This window comes from Paroedura picta, chromosome 3 (genome assembly GCF_049243985.1).
Source record: "Paroedura picta isolate Pp20150507F chromosome 3, Ppicta_v3.0, whole genome shotgun sequence".
Classification (NCBI taxonomy): Eukaryota; Metazoa; Chordata; class Lepidosauria; order Squamata; family Gekkonidae; genus Paroedura; species Paroedura picta.
In genome coordinates this window covers 83,134,879-83,157,774 of record NC_135371.1, presented here as the reverse complement: position 1 = coordinate 83,157,774, position 22,896 = coordinate 83,134,879, and the positions used below count along the sequence as shown (strand labels likewise).

The 22,896-nt window shown below is 42.8% G+C and overlaps 2 protein-coding genes across 4 annotated transcripts in view; one reads left to right on the top strand and one right to left on the bottom strand.

The window, feature by feature from the left end:
- HMGXB3 (HMG-box containing 3) overlaps positions 1-14,484 on the top strand; it is a 34,755-nt gene extending 20,271 nt beyond the window's left edge. For all 3 annotated transcript variants that reach the window (XM_077326605.1, XM_077326604.1, XM_077326603.1), the window contains 10 exons: positions 921-1,070; positions 4,008-4,309; positions 4,822-4,949; positions 5,143-5,274; positions 5,771-5,955; positions 6,336-6,555; positions 9,079-9,212; positions 10,964-11,080; positions 11,513-11,722; positions 12,693-14,484. In XM_077326605.1, coding sequence (XP_077182720.1) covers positions 921-1,070; positions 4,008-4,309; positions 4,822-4,949; positions 5,143-5,274; positions 5,771-5,955; positions 6,336-6,555; positions 9,079-9,212; positions 10,964-11,080; positions 11,513-11,722; positions 12,693-13,160 — 2,046 coding nt within the window. In that variant the 3' untranslated portion in view covers positions 13,161-14,484. The remainder of the gene's footprint in view (positions 1-920; positions 1,071-4,007; positions 4,310-4,821; positions 4,950-5,142; positions 5,275-5,770; positions 5,956-6,335; positions 6,556-9,078; positions 9,213-10,963; positions 11,081-11,512; positions 11,723-12,692) is intronic.
- A 943-nt stretch (positions 14,485-15,427) lies between these two features.
- CSF1R (colony stimulating factor 1 receptor) overlaps positions 15,428-22,896 on the bottom strand; it is a 71,374-nt gene continuing 63,905 nt past the window's right edge. The window contains exons 19-21 of the mRNA XM_077326606.1: positions 22,560-22,659; positions 20,964-21,069; positions 15,428-20,097 (exon numbers count right to left, since the gene is read on the bottom strand). Coding sequence (XP_077182721.1) covers positions 19,966-20,097; positions 20,964-21,069; positions 22,560-22,659 — 338 coding nt within the window. The 3' untranslated portion in view covers positions 15,428-19,965. The remainder of the gene's footprint in view (positions 20,098-20,963; positions 21,070-22,559; positions 22,660-22,896) is intronic.

Sequence of the window (22,896 nt, the reverse complement as noted above, 5' to 3'; positions counted from 1 at the left end):
ATCCACTGGTGGCCCATAGTAATGCAGTGAAATGTAACATATACAGGCATTATCAAATTATCTTATTTAATATTAATCCTTTCTGAATAAGTGTTGCCTTGGCTTCCTGATGGAACTTTTGCCTCTGTATTTATTTCATTTATTTATTTATTTATTGTATTTCTATATTACCTTTCCATAAGGCTCAGGGCGGTTTTGTTAATACAAAAAGTGTTTTTTAATGTTTGTCCAGAATTCCTGTTGGGTTTATATAGGCATCTTAATTCATGGAATGAGCTCCCTGAGGAGATCAGAGCCCTGCCTGAACGTATACAATGACGCAGGGCCTGCAAAAGGGAGCTTCTCCACTAGGCATTTGCTTGAGGCTGACCCACCCATCAACATCTGGTGGTCTCCCCCTCAGACACCCTTCCATGACTGAACAATTTGACCTCTCTAACAATATGTCAGTGTTATAGTTCTGTTGAAATACTGTTCGGGTTGACACGCTGCTATGATGATGATGATGATGATGATGATGATGATGATGATGATGATGATGTAATTTCTTAACCGCCTCCCCCCAAAGGCTTGAGGCTTGAGGCTTGAGGCGGGTTACAGCATATACAAAGCCCCCAAAACAACCGTTAAAACCAATATAAAATACACAATAAAACTGTGCTATGTTATTATTGTTATCTGACAGATGGTTATGAATGTTCTATTTTTACAACGTTCTATGTAAACTGCCCAGAGCCGTATGGAAGGGTGATATAAAAATCCGAATGAATGTGTTTGTGGTGTTTAAATATGACCTTGAAGCAAAGAGTTTTAGTATGTATGATCCCATTTTAGGAAAGCAGGAAATAGACATAGACATTTGGTTGCCTTGTGGAGCATATAATGCAAGAGGGATAGAGATCTGATTTGTTTGTCTGCAGGATCTGGGGCTGGCAACATCACGAGGTAGAGGCAAGTGTAAGAACCCTTCTTGCAACTATATATACACTAACCGGCACAAACCGCGGATCTGCCCCAGCTGTGGCTACAATCTTGCCAAAGACAGAGCTGAGAAAACAGTGAAATCACTGGTGAGTTGTGGTTCTTTTTATTTTTTTATTGTCGCACCAGGAATCACACTAGGAATCACTAGATGCTATGTAGAATTGTTAGATAAATAGATGCTGCACAGCAGTGTGAGCTGAGAGGCTTACATTTGGCAATCCAAGAAAGGCCAGATGCCAGAAGGAGTGCAGGGAGGTGTTTGGCATCCCACCCAAAGCAAGCAGATAGTATTACAAAGCATGCAAAGCTGGCACTCTGGAGTTCCAGGGCAGGAAGTTCCTCATGTAGCTTAGCCACACAGTAGCAATTTCAATAGCAAAGTGATTTCTTGAGAGACTGTGCATTTACAGATTCTTCACAAGCAGGGAATTGTTGGTGCAAACCCAGGTCAGTGATGACTTTCTGAAACATGGTGCACAGAAGCCCATTGGTCCAATCCTGTTTTGTAAGACATATATGTGTTTCTGGTTTGTTGCTTACACTGTTGCTTTAAAAGGTTTAAAAACATTATTTGGATAACTGTTTTAAAGAAAAGTGCATGCTGATTTGCATTTTGAGCCTGCTTATCCCTAATAACAGATATGGATTTCATTATTAGTAAAAATGGCCTTGGTTTGAGAAGGGATTCTTAGGTATAATGGGACGGCGTTTGAATTCTGCAGTAGCAGTGACTCTGCTGACATGGGATGACCTTCTTTTCTCTTCACATTCGTTTCTCTTCTGCGTGGTTTCCCAGGCTTAATTCAGGCATTTCTAGAGTCGCCTGGCTGCTAGTTCCCTGTGATGGAATCCCATTCCACTCTGGTGGTAATTGGATAAAGAAACTGTGTGGGTCACCCGAGCAAGAGACCGTGTCAGTGCAGCTGATTGCCTTTTGGAATGTACTATATTGACTAAAACGGGCAGCTATGGGCACTTTTGGAACTTAAACTGCTGCAGAATCCTGTAGGATCAGCAGACTTGCTGCAATATCTGCTGAAGCAGCTTACCCTCTACCAAATACTGCCTGGAATAGGATGCCTTTCAAAATATAGCAATGGAAGGCACCTTCCTCACCCACTCTAGCAGGACACATTCTAAAAGTCTAGGCCCACCACAGAAAAAGCCCATGCTGGGTGGACAGGTTTAAGGGAGAGCCTTTAAGGAGGAGGCTACCTGCAAAATGTAGCTGATGCAGAGGAGAATCTGTGTCTGTTCTCAGTGGTTGACTCCACAGAGCAGCCTTGCATAGAGCACTTTACACTAGTCCAAAATGGTGGCTACAATAGCTTAGACCAGAGGAGCAGAATCTCGGTAAGGGGCTATTGGATGTAATTGAATGAGGCAGCACCTTCCTGAGTTGAGGAACAGGTGATAAAAGGTACTCTAGGCTAGCGGTCCCCAACCTTCTGGTCGGGGACCGCCTCCGGGAGTGGGGGAGAGCCAGCGGCCCGGCTGCTGCAGTTGCTCATAAACGTGCATGCCCAATTGCTGCGCATGCGCGTTTTGGCCACCAGGGGGCGCAAACGCGCATGTGCGGCAGTTCCGCGCGTGTGCGTTTGCGTAGCTGCCGCGCCGGCTGCCGCGCCTGCCACGCCGGCTGCCATGCCGGCCTCTTTCCCCCCCTCTCGCTGCACGGGGGGGAGGCAGGCACGGCTGCTGGCGGTCCGGGATGATGGCCTTTGCGGCCCGCTACTGGGCCGCGGACCGGGGGTTGGGGACCCCTGCTCTAGTCCAGTCTTCCCCAACCCCTGGGCTGTGAACCAGTATTAGGCTGTAGAGCTCTTGGTACTGGGCTGCAGCATGGGGTAGGGAGGCGCAGGTGCTGGTGCGCCAGTGGGTGTGCCTCCCTCCCCCCACGGCACAGCGCTCCTGGGCCCCGCCGCAGTGAGCGACGCGCTGCAGGGGGGAGGCAGGTGCAAGCGGGCGCAAACGCACAGGCTGCCATGCCTGTGCATTTGTGCCCACCAGCGCGTCAGCGGCCGTGCCTCCCTCCCCCCCCCCCGTCCCCACTCCTCCCTTTCTCCCCCCGGTCCCCGGCCAAAAAAAGGTTGAGGACCACTGCTCTAGGCTACCACACCAAGACATTCTTCCAAGAGCAAGTTTAAGTGGTAAGGAAACTCTTAAACTTTTAACTTGATTGGATAAATTTATGGTAACAGCATCTATAAACAGCCATAACAATACATTCACCTTCAAATAGATAAATTCAGGTTTGTGTTTGTGTTGGTCTAAAGTGGCAGAACAAAGTTTGTATCCAGGGGCACCTTTAAGACCAACAAAGTTTTATTCAAGATATATAAACTTTCATCTGCATGCATGGATATCTGAAGAGGTGTGCTTGCACACAAAAACTTACACCTTGCATACAACTTGGTTGGTCTTAGCAGTGCCACTGGACTCAGACTTTGTTCTGCCTTCAGATAGAGATAGTGGGATGGGTCTAACCCTTTCTGAGGGACTCTCCTCCAACTTAAGTGGCTTGTTCTCCAGTGGAAGAGCCACTTGGATTGGAGGAACACTTCAAAATTGAGGCAAAAGGAAAGGTGGACTGTAGTAAAGGTAAAGGTATCCCCTGTGCAAGCACCGGGTCATGTCTGACCCTTGGGGTGACGCCCTCCAGCGTTTTCATGGCAGACTCAATACGGGGTGGTTTGCCAGTGCCTTCCCCAGTCATTACCGTTTACCCCCCAGCAAGCTGGGTACTCATTTTACCAACCTCGGAAGGATGGAAGGCTGAGTCAACCTTGAGCCGGCTGCTGGGATTGAACTCCCAGCCTCATGGGCAGACAGCTTCAGACAACATATTGCTGCCTTACCACTCTGCGCCACAAGAGGCTCTGTAGTATAAACCCTAATAATAAAAGAGACTTTCCTCAGTGGAGCAGTACAATATAGGTAGGATCCACCTCAGTATTGTGGCGCTTCAGATTTCTCAAGTGCCTTGCCAGAGAATCAAAGTGAGATTTTCCCTTTCTTCCTAGGAGGCTACCGCTGGCCCCAGAGATGTACTAAACACCAGTGAGCCCTTAATTCAGTCCCAAAAAGAAATCCAACGCCAATCTACTCTGCAACTTTTACGCAAAGTAATACAGATCCCAGAGAATGAATCTGAGCTGGCTGATGTATTGGCACTGATTCATGAACTCAACAGCTCTCGACTCATCCTTTCCAACATGAATGAGGAGACAGTCACCATTGAGCAAACCTCGTGGTCAAATTACTATGAGTTTCCATCCTCTCAGTGTCTTCTCTGTAGCAGCCCCTTGTTTAAAGGGGGTTTGAAGTAGGTATTTCAACTTTGAGAAGTGAATTTATTCTAGGTACCTCGTGTATAAGATTCCCTTTGGCTTAATATTTGGGTTGAAGCCTCACTAATTATATCTTTTTTAAATTCTTTTTATTTCAAGACTGCTGTATGCTTTTAGAATCTTAGGAAGTTATATTTGCTTTCTTAGGTGCATTTCTGTTCTCTGTATACCTCCTGTGTGCTGAAATTAAGATTTTAGTTCCACCTATGTTCTCTTGAGATATGCAGAGATAGCTTACGGTTTGTGTATTCTGAGCTCAGGATGGAGGCTCAGGGAAATTCCATGTTTCATGTGTGTCTCAAGACTTCATGTGGTATGAATAGGCACTATGTCTGTGGCTTCCAGTTCCTTTGTCCTCAGAACAGACAAACACACATATGTGAATGGATGCAAAAAGCATCAGACTGTATGTTGGGGGTTTCTCTGCTACTTAAGCTGGTGACCAGTTTATCAGGCATGGTTGGATTTCTTCTTTCCAATGTTGCAGCTCCCTTGCCGGCCCTCAGGAGTGCTGGTTGCTGACTGCTAACCGGCTGCAGGTGGTCACTGCTCAGCTCAAGGTGTGTGTGAATGTGCAGTGCTTAGCCCTCCATAGCTTCAACGATATATACACAGGTAAGTGGGTGCATTAATAAATCAGTCAGTAGAAGCTCCAGGCACTAAAGGGAGGAATGCAAAACTGGGACAAGTTCTTTTGAAATGCTTACGTTCCATGCATCTGTATGGTGTGCAGAGGCTGAACTAGGGACAGTTGCATATGCTGTATTTCTGCATTCATGATAATAGCTGTTTTGTTTCCCAACTGCAGGCTTGTTTAATGTGGGTAACAAGCTTTTGGTGAGCCTGGACCTTCTGTTCACCATGAGAAATCATATTAAACTTGGCGAGGATCCTAAGGTGGCTGTCAGCAGTATCTTGGAATCTGTGCAGGAGCAGACTGGTACTGATATTCCCCTTTCACCTGTCTTTGAGCCTATTTCTATTAGTCCACTAAAATCGCATTCTATGAACGAAATTTGTATTGGTTTAGGATGGAACATGTTGGATACCACCCTGAGCCAGCTTTGCTGGGAAGGTTGTAAGGAAATCTCATCTCACAATAAATAAAATAATAAAATTAAATAAATACAATATTCTGGACAGGAGAAGGCTACCCTTCCCTTACCTGATCCACAGCTGAAAAGTGTGAGCTAATTCGCATGCTTGGGAGACTAAGTTGGCTAGTGGCCAACTATCCCAGGGAGAAGCGGAGGTGACAGCCCACCTACTAGCTGGTAAATAGAAAAAAGTTAAGTGGAATTTCCCATTGAAGATGGCGCCTCTCCCAACAGCATCCTTCAAAGCCACTGCCTTGTTTGTCAGCCCACAGTTACTGGGTATGAATGTGCCTTCCGGTATCTTGTTTACATGATTATGTTATCTGTTTTTCCCAATAGGGAAAAATCTGAGCACTGAGGAATTGAGTCCACTTGAGGAGCTGCTGTGCAATGGATACTGGGCCTTTGAATGCCTCACTGTCCGGGACTATAATGATATGATCTGTGGCATCTGTGGCATTGCACCCAAAGTTGAGATAGCCCAGAGAAATGTGGAAAATGTTTTGTCACTGAAAAATATTGAGGTAGACAACCTTGAGCATTGTGACATGCACCTGCACCTCGAATTGTTTCCCTCACAATGTTGATTTTAGTGCTAATACGGTGTTTGATGTGTTCAGTTGTAGTTTTATTGATTCCTTTGGAAACCAGAAACGGGACTTTCAGAAGCATGCTCTTGTTTGCCTACCTAAGGGCAACAGGTCTGTTTTTGTTAACCTACATGGAATATAATAATAATATGTTCTGGTAGAAACCCAGAGCAAGAGTAATCCAGTAAACTTCAAAGTAGAAAGAATAACCCATTTAAATATATAGGGTTGAACAGAATGTATAACTGGTTAAATATAATCTTCCAAGGTGTTCATACTTCTGTTTTCTCTTTCCCCCCTCACCCACTGTTAAGTTTACCTGGCCAGAATTCTTGGCATCTAGTGAAGTAAATGTGGAAGATTTCTGGTCTACTTTGGAGACTGAAGTGATAGAGCAAGTGGCATTTCCTTCCAGCATCCCTATCACAAAGTTTGATGCCTCTATCATAGCCCCATTTTTCCCACCACTGATGAGGGGCTCTGTGGTTGTCAACACAGAGAGAGAGAAGAACTTTGAAGCACATATGATGGCAGGTAACATGTTTCTGTAGTCTGGACCAAGGTCACTGTCGAATGACTGTATTTCTATGCTATGGTAGAATTGTAAAAGGCTGGTACAGATGCTGCTAGCCCCTGTGTTGGTGCTGTTGGAAAGCTCTTTCCAGCAGCCACGGTCCAGCAGCCACGGTGGAGGTTGTACTGTTTAGATATACCTTATCTTATTTGTTGTCCAGTGACCGAGCCTATGCACACTTGTAACAATCTCTGCCAAGGTTGTCCTGCCATGGCAGGAAACATGGCTGTTTATCTTGAAAGGTAAGGAGCCTTTAAGGCTTGCTGCTTCTCCATGGGTCTTCCTGATGGGGAAGATCTTTTTGGCAGTGTTGTCATTGCAGTTGTAAAATATAACCTGCCCCAGGTCTCCTAATGTTAGCTGATGTTGTACAAAATGGATTCTTAGTTTTTCTCACTTTGGTTTAAGACTTGGGAAGGGGCATTTCAGCAGGAGACAAGAACCATTTATTTATTTATTTATTTAATATACAAGTTATTTTATTTTCATAAAGATAGAAATATAGAATGCAATACGAGTTATTAATACAAAGAACTGTAAAATATAAAATATAATCATCATTTGAAAATGTACGACCCCACATTAACTACACAATGATATAAACTTTTGCCCAAAACTGAGTCTAAGAGCCATCCACATTTCCACTACATTTTAAAAAAGGCCTATTTAGATATAAGTTGTTAATTAAAAAATAGGGCTTTAAAGATGTACAAAAAAAAAAATTACAAGAGGATTTCATAGCTTCTCCTTATCCTTAATACAGATACATCTACAAAACAATTTATACTTGACCCATTCTAAGAGCCATCCTGACAGGTATATTTTCAGATTTAAGTTGAGAGCTTAACATTAAATGTTTTCTACAGATCAGTGTGAGCTTTGGCCCTATAACAATACACTAATAAAGAAAAAATAAAAAATAAGGGGGGAAAACCCCGTTTTATATTTCCAACACTAAGGATTATATTACCTATATGCCTACAAAAGAAAAGAAACAAGAGAGAAAGAAACACTGCTCCCCCTTTTTCATAAAAATAGAAATATGGAATACAGTATATGTTATTAATACAAAGAATAGTAAGTTTCCAGGTTTAGATTAAATGCTTAACATTAAACATAGAACAATATGAGCTTTCGGTCTTCTTACGGGGATCTCATCTCGAGGCTTGCTACATCTTGTTGTTCCCGTAGACTTATATTCTGTCCCATTGGCCTTTGGTGTGGAAAGTGCAGTTGTACTCTTTCCCGCAGAATATGCATTGATAAATCTTGAGGCCGTTGCACCTCCTGGACTCCAGTATCAATACAATTTTTCCCCCAAAGAGCTCCTTTAAATCGGTTACTTTCACTACAGATCCATATATCTTTTGATTGATTTTTGTACACTGTTGCTTTGAGATGGCTGTATGTCTTTTTAAAAAGGGTGCCCTTATCTGTGCTGCAGAACTCCGGCATCCCCTTTTCCGTCTCCAACATTTCAGATTTCTCTTCTACTGTTGGTTTTCCACCTTGCTTAGAGCTGTCATCAGCCACTGTTATTGATCCATCATTCCTGTTGGAGACTTCTTCCTTGCCATCTTGGATCTCCTTGAAGATATTTTTAACCAATCCTTCTGTAAATGCTTTGAAATCTTGGGTTTGTTTCTCTATTAGATGAGCCAATCTTTTTAACATAGACATGTTTTTGACTTAAAAAACAACAGCCGGCCTCAAACAATTTTACAAGTGGCCAGTAGAGGTCCTCTGTTTTATCCTCTAACGTTCCGGCACAGGCGTGTGATGAATTGAAGTCAGTAAGGCAGATATTCTCGTGCTGGAACAGAGTTCTCGTGAGATCTTCCCATTCACAGCTCTTATCTCCGAAAACCAAAACAATTGCAGTAAGAGCTTTTGCCAATTAATTTGAGTTGATTTGAGTCCTTCTTCTGCTTAGTTAGGCGAATTAGCCTGCCTCATAACGAGGTGGCTTTGGGCAGAGCAGAGTAAAAGGAGGGGGAAAACAAAGGGCTTTGATGCAGGAAGAGAGACGGAGAAAAAAAAACGAGAGATACTTGCAGTAACTGATGTTTTGGAACTCAGCCGATGTCCTCCCCTCAGTTCACAACGTTCATTTGCTGTAAATCGTCGTGTAGAGTTGAAGCAGATACTTTAAGATTAAAGAGAGAAAAGAAAGTCCGAGATAGAAAATGGCAGTTGTCCTCTGGACCTGTAACGCTGACAGCCTATAATCCAGGGAGATATACTCCCTAAAGGATTGGAGACGGCCCCAGGAACTTCCTGGGTAGAAAGGTGAGGTGGAGTTTGCGTACCCCTCCTCTTTTCTGCCAATTGCTTGTGCAATTGACCCCTGTCAGGCTTCAGAGATAGCAGAGCAGATACCCTGCAACCCTCTCAGAATGACATCTTAGCCAGAAGTCAACCATTTATTTATTTGCAAAAGTACCTTGATCTTCTCTTAAACAAAGTGATTTCTTGCTTTTTAGGCAACGCCAGTGTTCTGGTGAGGCTGATTCAGGATGAAGCCTGTAAAATAGAGCAGATTGCTTCCTACAGTAAGGAAGAGCTACAGAATTTCTTGACCCAGTGCAGCATTCCATGGGATGCAGGTGACTCAAAGGTAATGGAGCCTTTCTGTAATAATAAATGTATTAGAATTTCAAAGTGACAGTTATAATTCCCAATACCAGTAACCAATGTAAAATTATTCAGTTATCTAAAACTTTAAATCATCATACAAAAATGATAAAAACAGGAAAATACCCTCCCCTCCAATCAGAGGTGCAGATCATAGTCTCAGTTCCAAAAATGGAATCAAGTGCTTGAGATACTTTAGGATGCAGACAGCAAAACACATTGAATTTGTCTCAAAGGAATTAACCATTGTAATTGCTTTGATATAAGGCATCATATGACTTTGGCTCACTCGTGCTTGTTATTAATCCAGCTGTAGTATTCTGCACCAATTGGAGTTTCCAAGCCCAACTTCACAGTCAGCACCACATGCAACATTGAGAAGTCACCTCATGATATGATGAGAGCTGGATCTTCCTGCCTTCCTGTACAGGATGCAACTGCCAGAGCTGGTGGTCCCCGGCCCACAAGAAGTATGCCTGGTCTTGGCCAGGGCCTTTTTGTTCCTGGCCCCAATCTAGTGGAACGAGCTCCCGAAAGAACTAAGGGCCCTGACAGAGCTTGTGCAGTTCTGCAGGGCCTGCAAGATGGAGCTCTTCCACCAGGCATTTGGTTGAGGCTGGGTGGCAATAAAAGTGAGGGCCCCTCTTCAGTTCGGCCAGGACATCAGGCTCTCCCCCTATTACATCCTTTCCCCTGAGGCATTGGATGGCGGTGTTGCCAAACAGAGGGATGCAGGGAGGGTTGGTTGGTCATCGGACTCAGAATGGTTTTTAGTTGGAGATGGTTATATTGTGGGGTTTTTAATGTTGTAACCTACAACGAGCCAGCTTGCTGGGAGAGGTGGGTAATAAAGCCAACAGCAACAATAATAATAAAGGTGTTTTAGACCACAGTCAGATCCCAGGCACCCAGAAGCAGCCCTGAGCTGTGGATTTAGTGTTTTGGGAAGAGTGCAAGTCTAAGACAAATCTTTTCATTCTTAGTTGGTTCATGGAATGCACCTCCCCAGTTTGTTTGTTTTTTTTTTAAACTGGATTGAGGCTAGAGCACATACGCAGCTTCAAGACTATGACACTGCCCCCCCATGAAAAGGACAGAGTTTGATGTCCACAAAGTGACAATTGAACTCAGTATTTCCAGATGGCTTTAGCTAATGATGTCGGGTAGATAGTTAAAAACTACAAGAGATCAGATTGATCCTTGAGAACAATCATCTCTTAAAAACTTTTGAAATCTGCTGTTTGGCAGAAAGTATAACCATAGCAAAGTACAGTCCCCAGTCTCCAACTTGTAAAATTATCTTGGCTAATGGCACCAAAAGCCACTGAGAGATCTAGGATAAGTAATAGAAACACACTTGCTCTGTCTTTCTCCCAGTATCTCTGTGGCAGCTGTTGCTTTCTCTAGCTTAAGACCAGACTGAAAGCCAGTTTGAAATTAATCTAGGTAATCCATTGATGCATATACTCATGGTGAGAACACCTCCTATGTCAAACTGGGTGAAAATCTATACAAGAAAATGGCAAAAATATGGGGTGGGGCGAAGATTGTTTTTTTCTAATTGCATCATTTTAGGTAAACTAAAACTTTGAAATATTTGTAGCTTGTCAGGAAGAGGTTTAATATTCATGTATATCTGCTTTTAACATCCCTGCCTGTCTCTTGAAGAATCAGCTATTTTCATGTGGCTAATATTTTGTGTGTGCGCTTTGTTGATATACTTATGCTTCCTAGGAGCAACTCTGTCTTTCTTTGCTGGCTGTGTATGATTTTGTACAGAATGGGACACAGATCAAACAACCCCCTGGACATTTGACTGGAGGAAAAATCTACAAAGTGTGCCCACACCAGGTGAGTTTGATTTAACGGTTTCACTAGTGCATGGCACGTGTGAACAACTGATCAGAACCATGAAATGTTTCAGCAACTTTGATATTTGCATTACAAAGGGTACGACATGTAAGTAGGAATTGTGATAGTTCATGTGGCTAGATGGGCTGATTCTGTTCTTCATGGCTTGCAATTAGGGAGCAAGCCTTCATATAATCAGGGACAGGAATTTTTAACTGTTTGCTAGAAGTGGTCTGTGCACTTTTTGTCACCATTGGAAAATTTCTTGTATAACATTCATTTAGTTTGCAGAAAAGGTTCAGTTGTTATGCCGGCTTTTGAAAAGCATAGGATGGAAACTGAGAGCTCAGCTTGGGTTGTTTTTGTTCCCTGTGTGCTTCCTTTATCTTCCAGTGTGTTGCATCAAACCTGCTACAACTTTTGTCTTCCCAGGTTGTGTGTGGCTCAAAATATGTTGTGAGGGGGGAAAGTCCCCGGGACCATGTGGATCTGTTAGCCTCTTCACGCCACTGGCCACCAGTCTATGTGGTAGACTTGGCCACTTCTGTGGCATTGTGTGCAGATATCTGCTATCCTGACTTGACTGCTCAGATGTGGGAGAAGAACCAGGGTTGCTTCTCTGACCCCATGGAGCCTTTAAAGGTCTGTTGCCTTGCTCTGTTGCAAGTGAGAGCATTTGTGATGCCTTGTCGTCTCTAGAGATGTTATTGAGAGAGGGGCGTAAGTGGGGAGGGTCCCAATGGTTGTATGTGTGTTTTCTCTCTGATAATGTGGGTCACAGTTTTCTGTTTGCCACAGCCTATACAATTTGTTCTAATATTTGTTTTGCCTACGGCCTTCAACTTGAGGTTGTAAAAACGTAATTTAAAAGATAGCACTTTCTATCATGGTACACTTGTGCTACCTTTACAGTCTTCTTCTGTCCTTTAAGTACACCTGTTTTTCAGACCCAGAGTATTGGAATTAATGGCATATTAGAATGGGAGATGGTGCTGTGTTTTAAGGCAATCAAAAGGGTATTTTGATTATTGCCCCCAAACTTTGTATGTTAGTAGAAATGGGAAAGCCTGTACATTTACAAAGCTGTCTTAAAGTGAGTTGGACTTCTAGTCCATATGTACATGCTACCCTAATGACCAGTTATCCCCCAGAGTCTCAGGCATTCCTAACCATGTTACTTTATCTCTTGTAAGTGGAGGTAGCAGGGCCTGAGCCTGTGTACAAAACTTCTGTGTACCCATTGTTCTACTGGTCCCACCCACTTCTTGTCCTTCTTCACAGTACAGAAATATGTTTCTGTGTCTGAAGTTTTAAATGATCAGGACGAGTGTTCATATCTCTAAATCATCCTATCTTGAGTGCTTTTTCCAGTGGCAAAAATCAGCTATTCCTCTTAAAATAAAATCAATGCACAGGGGACTCTGTTATTTCCCGAAGAGTGTTTGACCACTTGAACTCGGCTGCAAATCCAGGGCATTCAAAGCTTTGTGCTGATTCCTGCTATGGGTTTTATGTTTATTTACCCAGTTCTGATGGAGGAAATGGGCGGGGGGGGGACCACAAAAACCTATCCTGGTATGAAATAACTTTTGTTTTCTTTCTCCTTCATCAGTATGTGTCCTGCCCAGAACTTCTGGACAGACACTACAATGTAGACATGACCAGTGCTGAGCATTCTATTCAGCACCCAGTCACCAAGTCTGCATCCCGCCGAGTAGTTTTTACTGGGACAGAGCAGAGCACTCAGAGTGACCCAACAGCCCGTCATCATTCCCTCTCCCTCTGCCGAGAACTAGAACCCTACAGTGCCATCATTGCAGCCATCAATGACAGCAAAACGAGCAACATCCGCCAGAGGCCGATGACCTTTGACAGTGCAACCCACTATTACCTCTACAATCGCCTGATGGACTTCCTCTCTAGCCGTGAAATTGTGAACAGGCAGATTCATGAGATTGTGCAAAGCTGCCAGCCTGGTGAGGTGGTGATCCGGGATACCTTATACCATCTGGGGGTGGCCCAGATCAAAACAGAAATGGAGGAGGATGAAGAAATCCAGGGAGAGGACGGTGTGGCTTAACCTACTCTGAACCTTAACCCTAGAGATGAGACAGAGAGGCTGTCGAGGCACCTTCAGATCATTCAAGCAGTTTATCACACAGACGAGATCCAGTACTGAATAGCTCTAACAGCTTACATTGACCAAAGAGTCATGTGCTTCCATGAAATCTGGATTTACTCCTGTGGGTTTGAGAGCTGCAAAAGCCTTGCTGTAAAAGGGGCAGTTTCTCCTTCCAGTATGTTGTTTGGATCTGTAAGTTAGCCAGGGCAGGGGTGGCATAGGATAGAAGAAGGTTCTGAGTAGCTGGCAAGGAAAGGCAAATGGGCTTACAGAAGGACTTGTCCTGTGGTTGAAGAGCATACCTTGCTGTGTTTTTTGGGATCGTGAGGGGGTGGAAAAGATCAGCAAATGTTTATGTATCCCAAATGTTACAGCCTGAATTTGACGGTTGTAATAGACCTAGATGATCCTCTTCTGGAGCCCCACCTGTTACAGGGCTCTCTTCTGAAGAAACCTGACCGTTAGCCCCCTTCAGTATTCAGGGGGTGAGCTGCTGTCTGCTTCTTGAGCGAATGCTTTCTCAGCCTGCGGAGTGAACAGTTTTATCATGGAAATGTGAATTAAGGTGTGGTGGATCTGTCACTGGCTGGCATGGTTTTACAGGCTCTTCAGGGATTTGTATGTTTGGGATGATGAAACTAGACTGTTGGTCAGGAGGGGATCTTCTGGCTTCTGCAATCTCCTTTCAGGCACTTTATTACTATTATTTAAATATCCCATCCATAGACTTCATGGGTTGTCATACGCTTAGGGACACCATGAAGAATACATGTGCAACCTAGTTGGATTCGAGGAACACAGTCTTACAAGATATTTCTGACTCATGTCCCTTACTAAACGTTGCTTGGGAGAATGCGCAGCACTTGACTGTCTGGACCCTCTGAAAGCCACTATATACTGCCCAGTTCCAGAATTATCAAACTGTCCTGGGTAAGTTTCATATTGTGCTCTGAACACTGCTCTGAAGAGACCAGCATTTTTTTTCTCCCTATGTAATATCTTAAGCTGTGTTGTGTAAACTACTTGCATTGTCCATTGATTCTCTTTAACTCTTATCTGAGAGGTGAAAATAGTCTTCTGCTATAGCTGAAAGCAGGAAATTTGGAGTGTGTGTGCAGGTTCACGTATGTTTTATTCATTGAATGAACAGATTTGTGGTGTGAAGCTCCCTTCTATGAAGGATTCTAGTGTGTACTGTGCTGTAAAAAACATGTATTGAATTTCTGAACAAAGATTATGATTTGATCTTAAATGCTAATTTATTAAAGACACTTTTTCAGTCTGTGATGAATGGTAATAAGTTATTGTTTCCAGCGTTTGAGCCCATCTTCCTCACTTGGCAATCTAAAGACTTTGAAAACCAAAGAAATGCTGATTTGGTTTGTTGGGAATCTCAGTTCCCTTGAAATGTATGGACAAGCTTTCTGGAGTGTTTTCATAGGTCTGTAACAACTGGAAATATTTTAAATGCCTGATCAAATAGCATGTTGGGTTGCTTTTAAAAAAAAATCAAAGCAGATATTTAATGTAAACATTGTTATAGAGAGTCTCTCTTTTTAAGGCAACAATGTTCTGACTTTCCTGAGGTTAATTGTGTGCTGTCTCCTGTGTTATGTACTGTCAACTTGCAACCCTATGAATTAATAACATCACACTTTTCATTAACAGCCTGACTCAGGTTTTGCAAACTGAAAGCCCTAGCTTCCTTGATTGAGTGGCTCCACTTCATTGGTCTTCCTCTTTTCCTACTGCCTTCAACTTTCCATAATATTAATGTCTTTTTCAGAGAGTCTGGTTTACCATGGATAAAAGAACAACTGATGTCCACAGCATTGATTTACTGTTTTGTTTAATCTGTTAGGAAGCCAAAGTAGTGTGTTTGGGGGGAGCGGGCAGTTAAAGTGCTTGGCATGTAGACTAGAATTGCATCTGATCTTGTCTGATAGAGTTTCCTGCCATTCTTGGCCCTTTGACTTGCACTTGGATCCTTAAGTTTGATATTACAGAATATTTTGCAACAGCCCTTAGACTTTGGCAAAATACCTGTGTTGCTTTCTTCCAAAACTGTGCTGTCATAGTTTGCAAGCTAGTATGCTTTTTGATGAGTGCAGACTAGGAGAGATGACAAAACCCTTTGGGCTTTTTAAAAACAAAATCCCTAATACTGAAACTCTTGCTTTACTGAAAATACTAATGTAGAAAAATAACACAGCCATGAGAACATGTGCTTAATCAAGTTGATTTATTTTCAGAGAAAGTAGGAGTCTCTTTATCTTTAATCAGTTTAATTGGAATTCATTGATACTTTTCAATACTTAAAAAAACAGCAGTTAAACTATTTAAAAAATACTAGATATCAAGGAGATGCCAGTGCTAGGAGTCATACAGAGAACAAATAGAGCTAACACATATCAAGTCAGACGAGTTAATGTGGCCTTCTTGTACATGAATTCTGTGTACATGAACTCACATTGGGCCAGTATTGTCTGCTCAGACTGGCAGTGGCTCCCCAGGGTCTCAGATGGAGGTCTTTCACATTACCTGTTGCCTAGTCATTTTTAAGTGGAGATTCAAGGGATTGAATTTGGGACTTACTGCATGCAAAACAAAGGCTCTTCTACTGAGCCTTACAGCCCCTCCTCTTTTTGATTTTCTGAGATTGCTGGTAAAGTACAAAACATAAAATTCCAGAGAATTTTGTAATAGGTGTGACATGGGTCACAAATTGGTTTATAGCTTCTGAATAATGGATAAGAAGCCTCATCAAACGAACCAGTCAAAAGTTTTTTTTTTGGGTGGGGGCAAAAAACCTGGGAAGGCCCAAAGGTATCTAGGTGATCCATTTAGGAAAAAGTCTATGGGAGGTCCCCAAACTTAAGGATGCTCCTATAATGAATGGGATTTTTTTGCATATCCAAGGGTGATGCCCCTGGGGTACTTCTAAAGCACATCCTGCTCCAGGAATGCAGAGGAAAGCCAGGACTGTATCAGTAGTTCAGGGAACAAAGTTTATTCCAGGGGCACCTTTAAGAATAACAAAGTTTTATTCTGGCTGTGAACTTTTGCATGCATGCACAATATGCACAATTGTTATAATAATTTTATAATAGATAAAAGAACTGAATGTTCCTAATATGTGCGAGGTGAGAAACCAATATCTGAGTATTTATGTACATGAAAGTTTAAACCCAGAATAAAACTTTGTTGGTGTGGACTGCAGCTTCAGACCAACAGGGCTACATGCCTAAATTTAGGGAAGAACTACTTCAAGGAAGAAACAAGTAGGCACTAGAAAAAACATTGGTAAGTACCAGGAGCCACACTGGTGATCACATCTCGAGATCTTTTCAACTGGGGACTTAACCGGATTTTTGCTACAGCCTACCACATAGTTGTATAATCTCATCTAGTAAAAAAGAAAAGAAAAGCTACATGTTGTTTGTATCATATATCTAATTTTGGACTGGTCCATAGAGTGTAGTCAAAAATCCACAAAATGGAGCCAAGGACAGACGGAATATTACCAACCTGAAAGAAGTCTCACGTTTTCAGAAAATTTTAAAAACAAATGAGATTAAAAGTCCTCAAAACAATGGAAATGACACTTGTAATTTTAATAAGACAGTGCCCACTGAGACCATGGTCTTCATCTCATGGTCAACTTTGGGCTCCTAGGCAACCACAAAGATATTACTAGCCTTCCAAACCTTGGCTGCTCTAAAGCAAAGCTGTGGGGACTTGGAGGCCAAACAGCTCTGGAAAAGACCCTGTCCCCTTGTCCTCTTTTGCCCTGGTAAAGGAGTACTGAAGACAGGCCTGGTGGTGTCTACCAGAGATTCTGTATCCATACAATGGCTGGACTCAGTGGCAGGGGCCACTTTGTACCCTGCAGAGGCAGAGGCGGCTAGGCAAGGGAAGGAGGGAAAGCTGAAGATGGGGCAGATAATGGTAGATTGGCTGAGGGATGGGAAGGACAGAAGGAAGCAGGAAAAGTGAGAGGCTGCAGGAGGTGCCAGGGAAGGAGAAGAGAGGGATAGAGGGGAGACTGAAATGTTCCTCCTTTGCTATCTGTTATTGTAATTCTGAAATCCATTCTGGCCAAACTGTTTAATTTTCATAAGATGTCAAAAGATGGCTGCTTTAGAAAACTTTAGAAAAAAGGTGGCTGCTTTAGTAATCTCTGTAAACAGAACTGCAGTGCAACATTGGTTGAAAATGTTACATCTTACTTTAGGATGTTTGGTTCTAACTTAATTTTCAAGCTATATCATTTGCAATATTGTTTTTACACATACATTTTAAACGCATCACATAGATACTTGGGAACATAGAATTGCTACAAAGTATGTGAATTATAGAACATATTTTTGAGGAATATTTTTGAGTTCACTGTTCCACATCAGCACAGCTCTTATCTTGTATTGATTTTTCTTATATGAAAATAACTCAGGAGAAATCATGAACAACAGAGCTGTCTGCCTTGCTGCCATTGTTTAAGTTCTGGAATTTAATACATCCCAACAATAACAGTATTGCATTTATATACAAAAGTAGCTTAATTTCATAAAATTCCATGGTCTAGATCAGTGGTCCCCAACCCCCGGTCCAGGGACCGGGACTGGTTCGTGGATCAGTCGGTACTGGGCTGCGGCTCCTCCTTGTCCTCCTCCCCGGCTGCTGCCTCAGGGGCTGCCCTGCCACTTTGCCGCCGGCTCACCTTTGGTGCTCTCCAGTTGCCGCCATGTCTGGGGCTCCCCCTCGGCGTGGCACTGTGCAGCTGTTGCTGGCAGGACCCCCAGCAGGCAGCGGGAAGTCAGGGGCACCAGCGGGAAAGCAAGTGGAGCAGGGGCTCAGGCGGCGGCAATGTCCCTCGGCAGAAGACTACCCCCCCGCCCGGGCCTCAGTAAAATTGTCAAGCGTTGGCCAGACCCCAGTGATAAAAAGGTTGGGGACCACTGATAACCAGTCCTGTCCAGCTGGAGCAGATGCCAGTCTTTTCGGCTTTGAGGCTATCTGCCTCTAAACAGTAATGCTGCCTTTAGCATTTTCAGTCAGATTTTAAAATTTCATTTGATCACAAGTGCTGTATACCTCTGCAGTGTAGGTCCTACACCTCCTTCCTGTAGCTCCATAAACACTGCTATAATCAGCCCCCAGAGATTACCCTGGCAATTTCAGCAGCTCCTGGCTAAGAAGCATGAGACCTCAGGTATGCCCACTATTGAACGTCTGTCAGCTGTGTGTCCAAAAACTAGCACAGCAGCCATTATTTGTTATAGGTGAAGTTAGGTGACAGTAAAGAGGCCCACAAAAAGTCTGATAGCTCTGCGGGGAAAAGAAGAAAAATCTATAGAGCTCTTTCCTTACATACTATCACAGAGGAGGCAAGAAGAAAAACAAAAGGCTGGGTACTTCATCCCATCTGGAGACATAATGATCAACCCCACTTCCTGCCTTTATGGATGAGGGGTATCAGAGTACCCAAATGTTCCAGAATATCCCATCCTCAAAAATGTGTCCAGTGGGGAGGTATAATATACAGCACCTGTTGTTCATCAATGAATTTGAGTGTTAAATTCTTACACCATCCAGTTATCACCTAAACTGGATCCAGAATGAGTTATCATTTGATGACTTTAAATTTCTTCATATCACATGAAACTCAGTGGAGTCAGTTCACACATTTAGCTGCCAAGAATAAAGGGTAGGACATAACTCAATCAAGTGATATACTAACTCATAGATTCTTTGGATTTTCATCCTCTATATTTGAGATGGTAAAACAAACTGGATTTGTCTTCTTTTTATTATTTCCATTAACTATTGACTTGTTGAAATGTTTATAGATAAATTTTAGAGATTATAATGATGATTTAACAAGCAATCTATTATATTGGTTTGCAATTCTTCTTAGATTGTTCAGTTAACTGAACTGCTGTGAATAATTAAACAAATAATAAAACTATAGTTATGCCTTCTTCCTCATCTGCTGTCAATTGGCTTAGTTCATTCAAAATCAGTAATTAGTCAAATCATTAAGTAAATCTTAACTGATTGCAACAATGCAAGTTATAGCTAAAAGCATGCAAATTTTAGTTTACTTGGTTAACACATTCTGCATGGTAATTTTAAATGAGAGAGACATGGTATGAGGTTCTTAAATAAAGCACCATTTCTTGTTCTCTGTGCTCATTTTTCCTTTAGGAAGTTGTGAAATGCTGAATGACCATATTCCTTTCTGTTCTCCTTGTATCCCCTGCAGAATCCTATCTGAGATGTAAAGCAGATAGGTTGTCAATTCTTTGCAGCAGGGGATGTCTGTGTAGAGAAGGAAGAGTTTTCTGTAGATGGGCAAAGGAGTTCATCCCTAAAGTATAGGGATTAACAAACTGAGGGCCAGGGAAGTGCATATGAAATGCGGAATGTCTGATTTTAAAGTTTTGAGCCCCATTCCCACTCTTGCAAGCATGATTATGCACATGATTACGCCAATTGCCCTTTTGACAGGATGATCCTAGCCAAGCTTCTTATTTCAAGCTAAGCTACATGCAAGAGTGAAGCCATTTTGCCAGATGTTAAAGACAGGAGGAAATAAAATGGCATTGAGGCTGCTGCCAATGCATGTTAGAGCCCCAGGCGAGGATTGTGAATGAAAGCATCTGGGTTTCAGACAAGAACTTCCCCATGAGAGGATGGTTGTAGAGGACCTGCGGGCCAGTTGACACAGTGCACAAGCAGACACGAAGATGGTGAACAACAGCCTTTAACAGAACTGGTAATTATTGCTGTTCAGAAGGGGTTGCCTGCTTTCTCCGTTTTCACAAGATTCTTCACAGAAGCTGGCTGGTTCACAGGCACTGTCATTTTCTGGGTTTCTTGGCAAGTTTGTATAGTCCTTCAGAGGAGGGGTAAAAAACAACAATACAACAACATTAGCCTCTGAACTATCATAAGAATCACTGCTGCCTGCTTTTCATTGCCTCTTTTTTAGTTTCACCAGGCACACAGGATGCCCCATCAGTCTTTGAGATGAAAACTCTTATCAATTCAAATTCTGGTCCTTACCTTTAAGGCTTGGGGCCAAGGTATCTGAAAGACAGTCTCCTCATGTATTGTCCAGCCTGCCAGATTAGATCTGCCTCCCAAGCCCTGCTCATTGTGCCCCTACCTTCAGATCTCAGATGAATGGTAACTAGAGACATGGCATTTTCCGTGTTGGCCCCTAACCTTTGGAATGTCCTCTCCCTTTACTCTCACCTGGTACCAGCTTTACTGTTCTGTAAGCACCAGGTCAAAACATTTCATTGAGGCTTTTAATTAGGATTTATCTTTCCTGCTGTTTTATAGTCTGCTCTGGGTCTGAAGTCCGTTATATAAATAGTTTTACACTGTTTTTTTCTGTTTCTAGACTGGTTTTTATATTAATTTCAATATTTTAATTGTAAGCCACTTTGAGCAGGACTCTGGAGAGGCAATATAAATATCTCCTGAGTAAACAATAGATTGTAGACAAGAGCACTGAATTGTCTTCCTGCCATTAGGGTATCAGATGACTGTACAGGTGAGATCTGGACTAGTAAGTGCTTAGCCAATAGAGACAGTTATGGTAAGAAATCCTTTCCCAGGATACTTACGGACGTTTCATCAAAACACAGCTGCATTAATGAGACGTGACGCCGGGAAAGGCAATTTTTGTGGGAACAAAATCATTTGGGTATAGATTTCTATCTCCCTTTTCACCTTAGTAATTTAATCATCTACCTGTTCTTTGGTGGCATCTAGCTGCTTTTGAATGGCAATGCAAATCTCAGTGAAGGTTGGCCTTTTAGTGGGCTCCAAGCTCCAGCAGGTCTTCATGATGTTGTACCTGGATGGGGAAAAATCTATGCATTATATGCTTACACTAAATTGTACCAGTACCTTGTGCAGAAGCTGTTGGAAGAGCTTGTAACTCTTGTCAATGGATAAAAGCTGATCTTACAGTGGTTTTCAGGCTGGAACATTTATTTAATTGCTCTGTGCTTTCTTGAGTTTATAGCAATACCAAACAGTCTGGCAGAATACTGTATTTTGGTGTAAAGTGGTTGTTGGAGACCAGCAAAATTACATTCTTATATTCTAATAGTGAAGTCAGGATAACTTAAATCCAGTGACTGGACACTTAAATCCAGTGACTGAGGCTGCTAGGTTGGGAATTTCTTGGAGATTTTGTGATGAAGTCTGAGGAGTGCAGCCACCCTTTGAAAGCCAGTATGGTGTAGCAGTTAAAGCTTCAGACTAGGGTCCCAGGTTCCGATCCCTGTCTTGCTGCAGAAGCTGACTGGGTAATTTTGGACCAGTCACATACTTTCAACCTAACCTACCTCACAGGGTTGTTGTGTGGATAAAAAAGAATAGTTGTGAATTCCTGCATTATGCAGGGGGTTGGACTAGGTGGCCCTAGAGGTCCCTTCCAACTCTAAGATTCTACTGTAAGCTGCTTTGGTCCCCACTATGAGGAAATGTGGGGTGTGTAAATGAAGCAAATAAAGAAGAAATATAGCTGAAGATGGGAGGCAGATAAAAAATAGGTTGGTGAATGGCTAAGAACGTGAGAATGAGGCAGGAAAAGGTTATCTGGATTACCAAGAGGAGGGAAAGGGGTTAGGAAATTCCTAGAATTTTTTTTGTGCGGGGGGGGGGGGCTTGGAAATGGTTGGGGTTTTGAGGAGGACAGGGACCTCAGAGGGGTATAATGTCAGACTCCACCCTCCAAAGCATCCATCTCTTCCAAGGGAACTCAGGTGGAAGATCATTAGAAATTACAACTGCTGCTCAGATGACAGATGAATTCCCCTAGATGAAATGGCTGCTTTAGAGGCTGGACTTCATGGCATTATCCCCTCCTGAAGTTGCTTCCCTCCCTAAATCTCACTACCCCAAGACTCCACCCCCAAATCTCCAGGGATTTTGCAACCCTAAGGGGAACTGATCTCTGTAGCTGGGAGATGTTGAGATTCCAGGAGAGCAGGAAAAGGGGAGGGAATATGGCAGCTTTCAGGAAAGGGAAAGAGGAAATAGTGGGAGAGGGAGAAAAGAGACATCTCCCACAAGCTCTTGAGTGTTCCTGCCCCTGAGTGTTTCTACTCATGCTATGGAAGGGAACAAAATGTTCTAGAGAATTATTTTCAAGGTATTTCATACTAGTGATTAATTGAGAGAGGAATAATCTTGCTGTGACTTAAGTTTAGATCACTGGGGAGTGAAACTTTAACATCTATAATGGTGGGAAATCTGCAATACATGATATGTCATCAGATAGACCCAAGACAGACAGTTTCACACGTTCCATTGTTTAGGTGGAGTTGTCCTCCTTACGTATTATCTGAAGCAAAATCAGGCCTGGCCATCTGGTATCCTTGTTTCACCAGACTATAAAACTTGCTGTCCACTTTCATGCCAGGATAGGGGCTCCTGCCTGTAATTGTAACAAGAAGATAGTGCTTAGTAGGAAAAACAAGCTTGGCACCGTCATATTTCTGTCAAGCGGGATGAAAGCAGAAATGGAATGGATATTGGTGTCGCTTGTAGAAGCACTGAAGGGCAAGTACGTAAACTCAGAGAGGCCTCTGAATTGCCGCAGGGGGATTTTGAGAGATCTCACATTGGCTTTGCCAAAGTCAGAAGCAGTGCTGGCTGCCTCCATTCCGGCCCT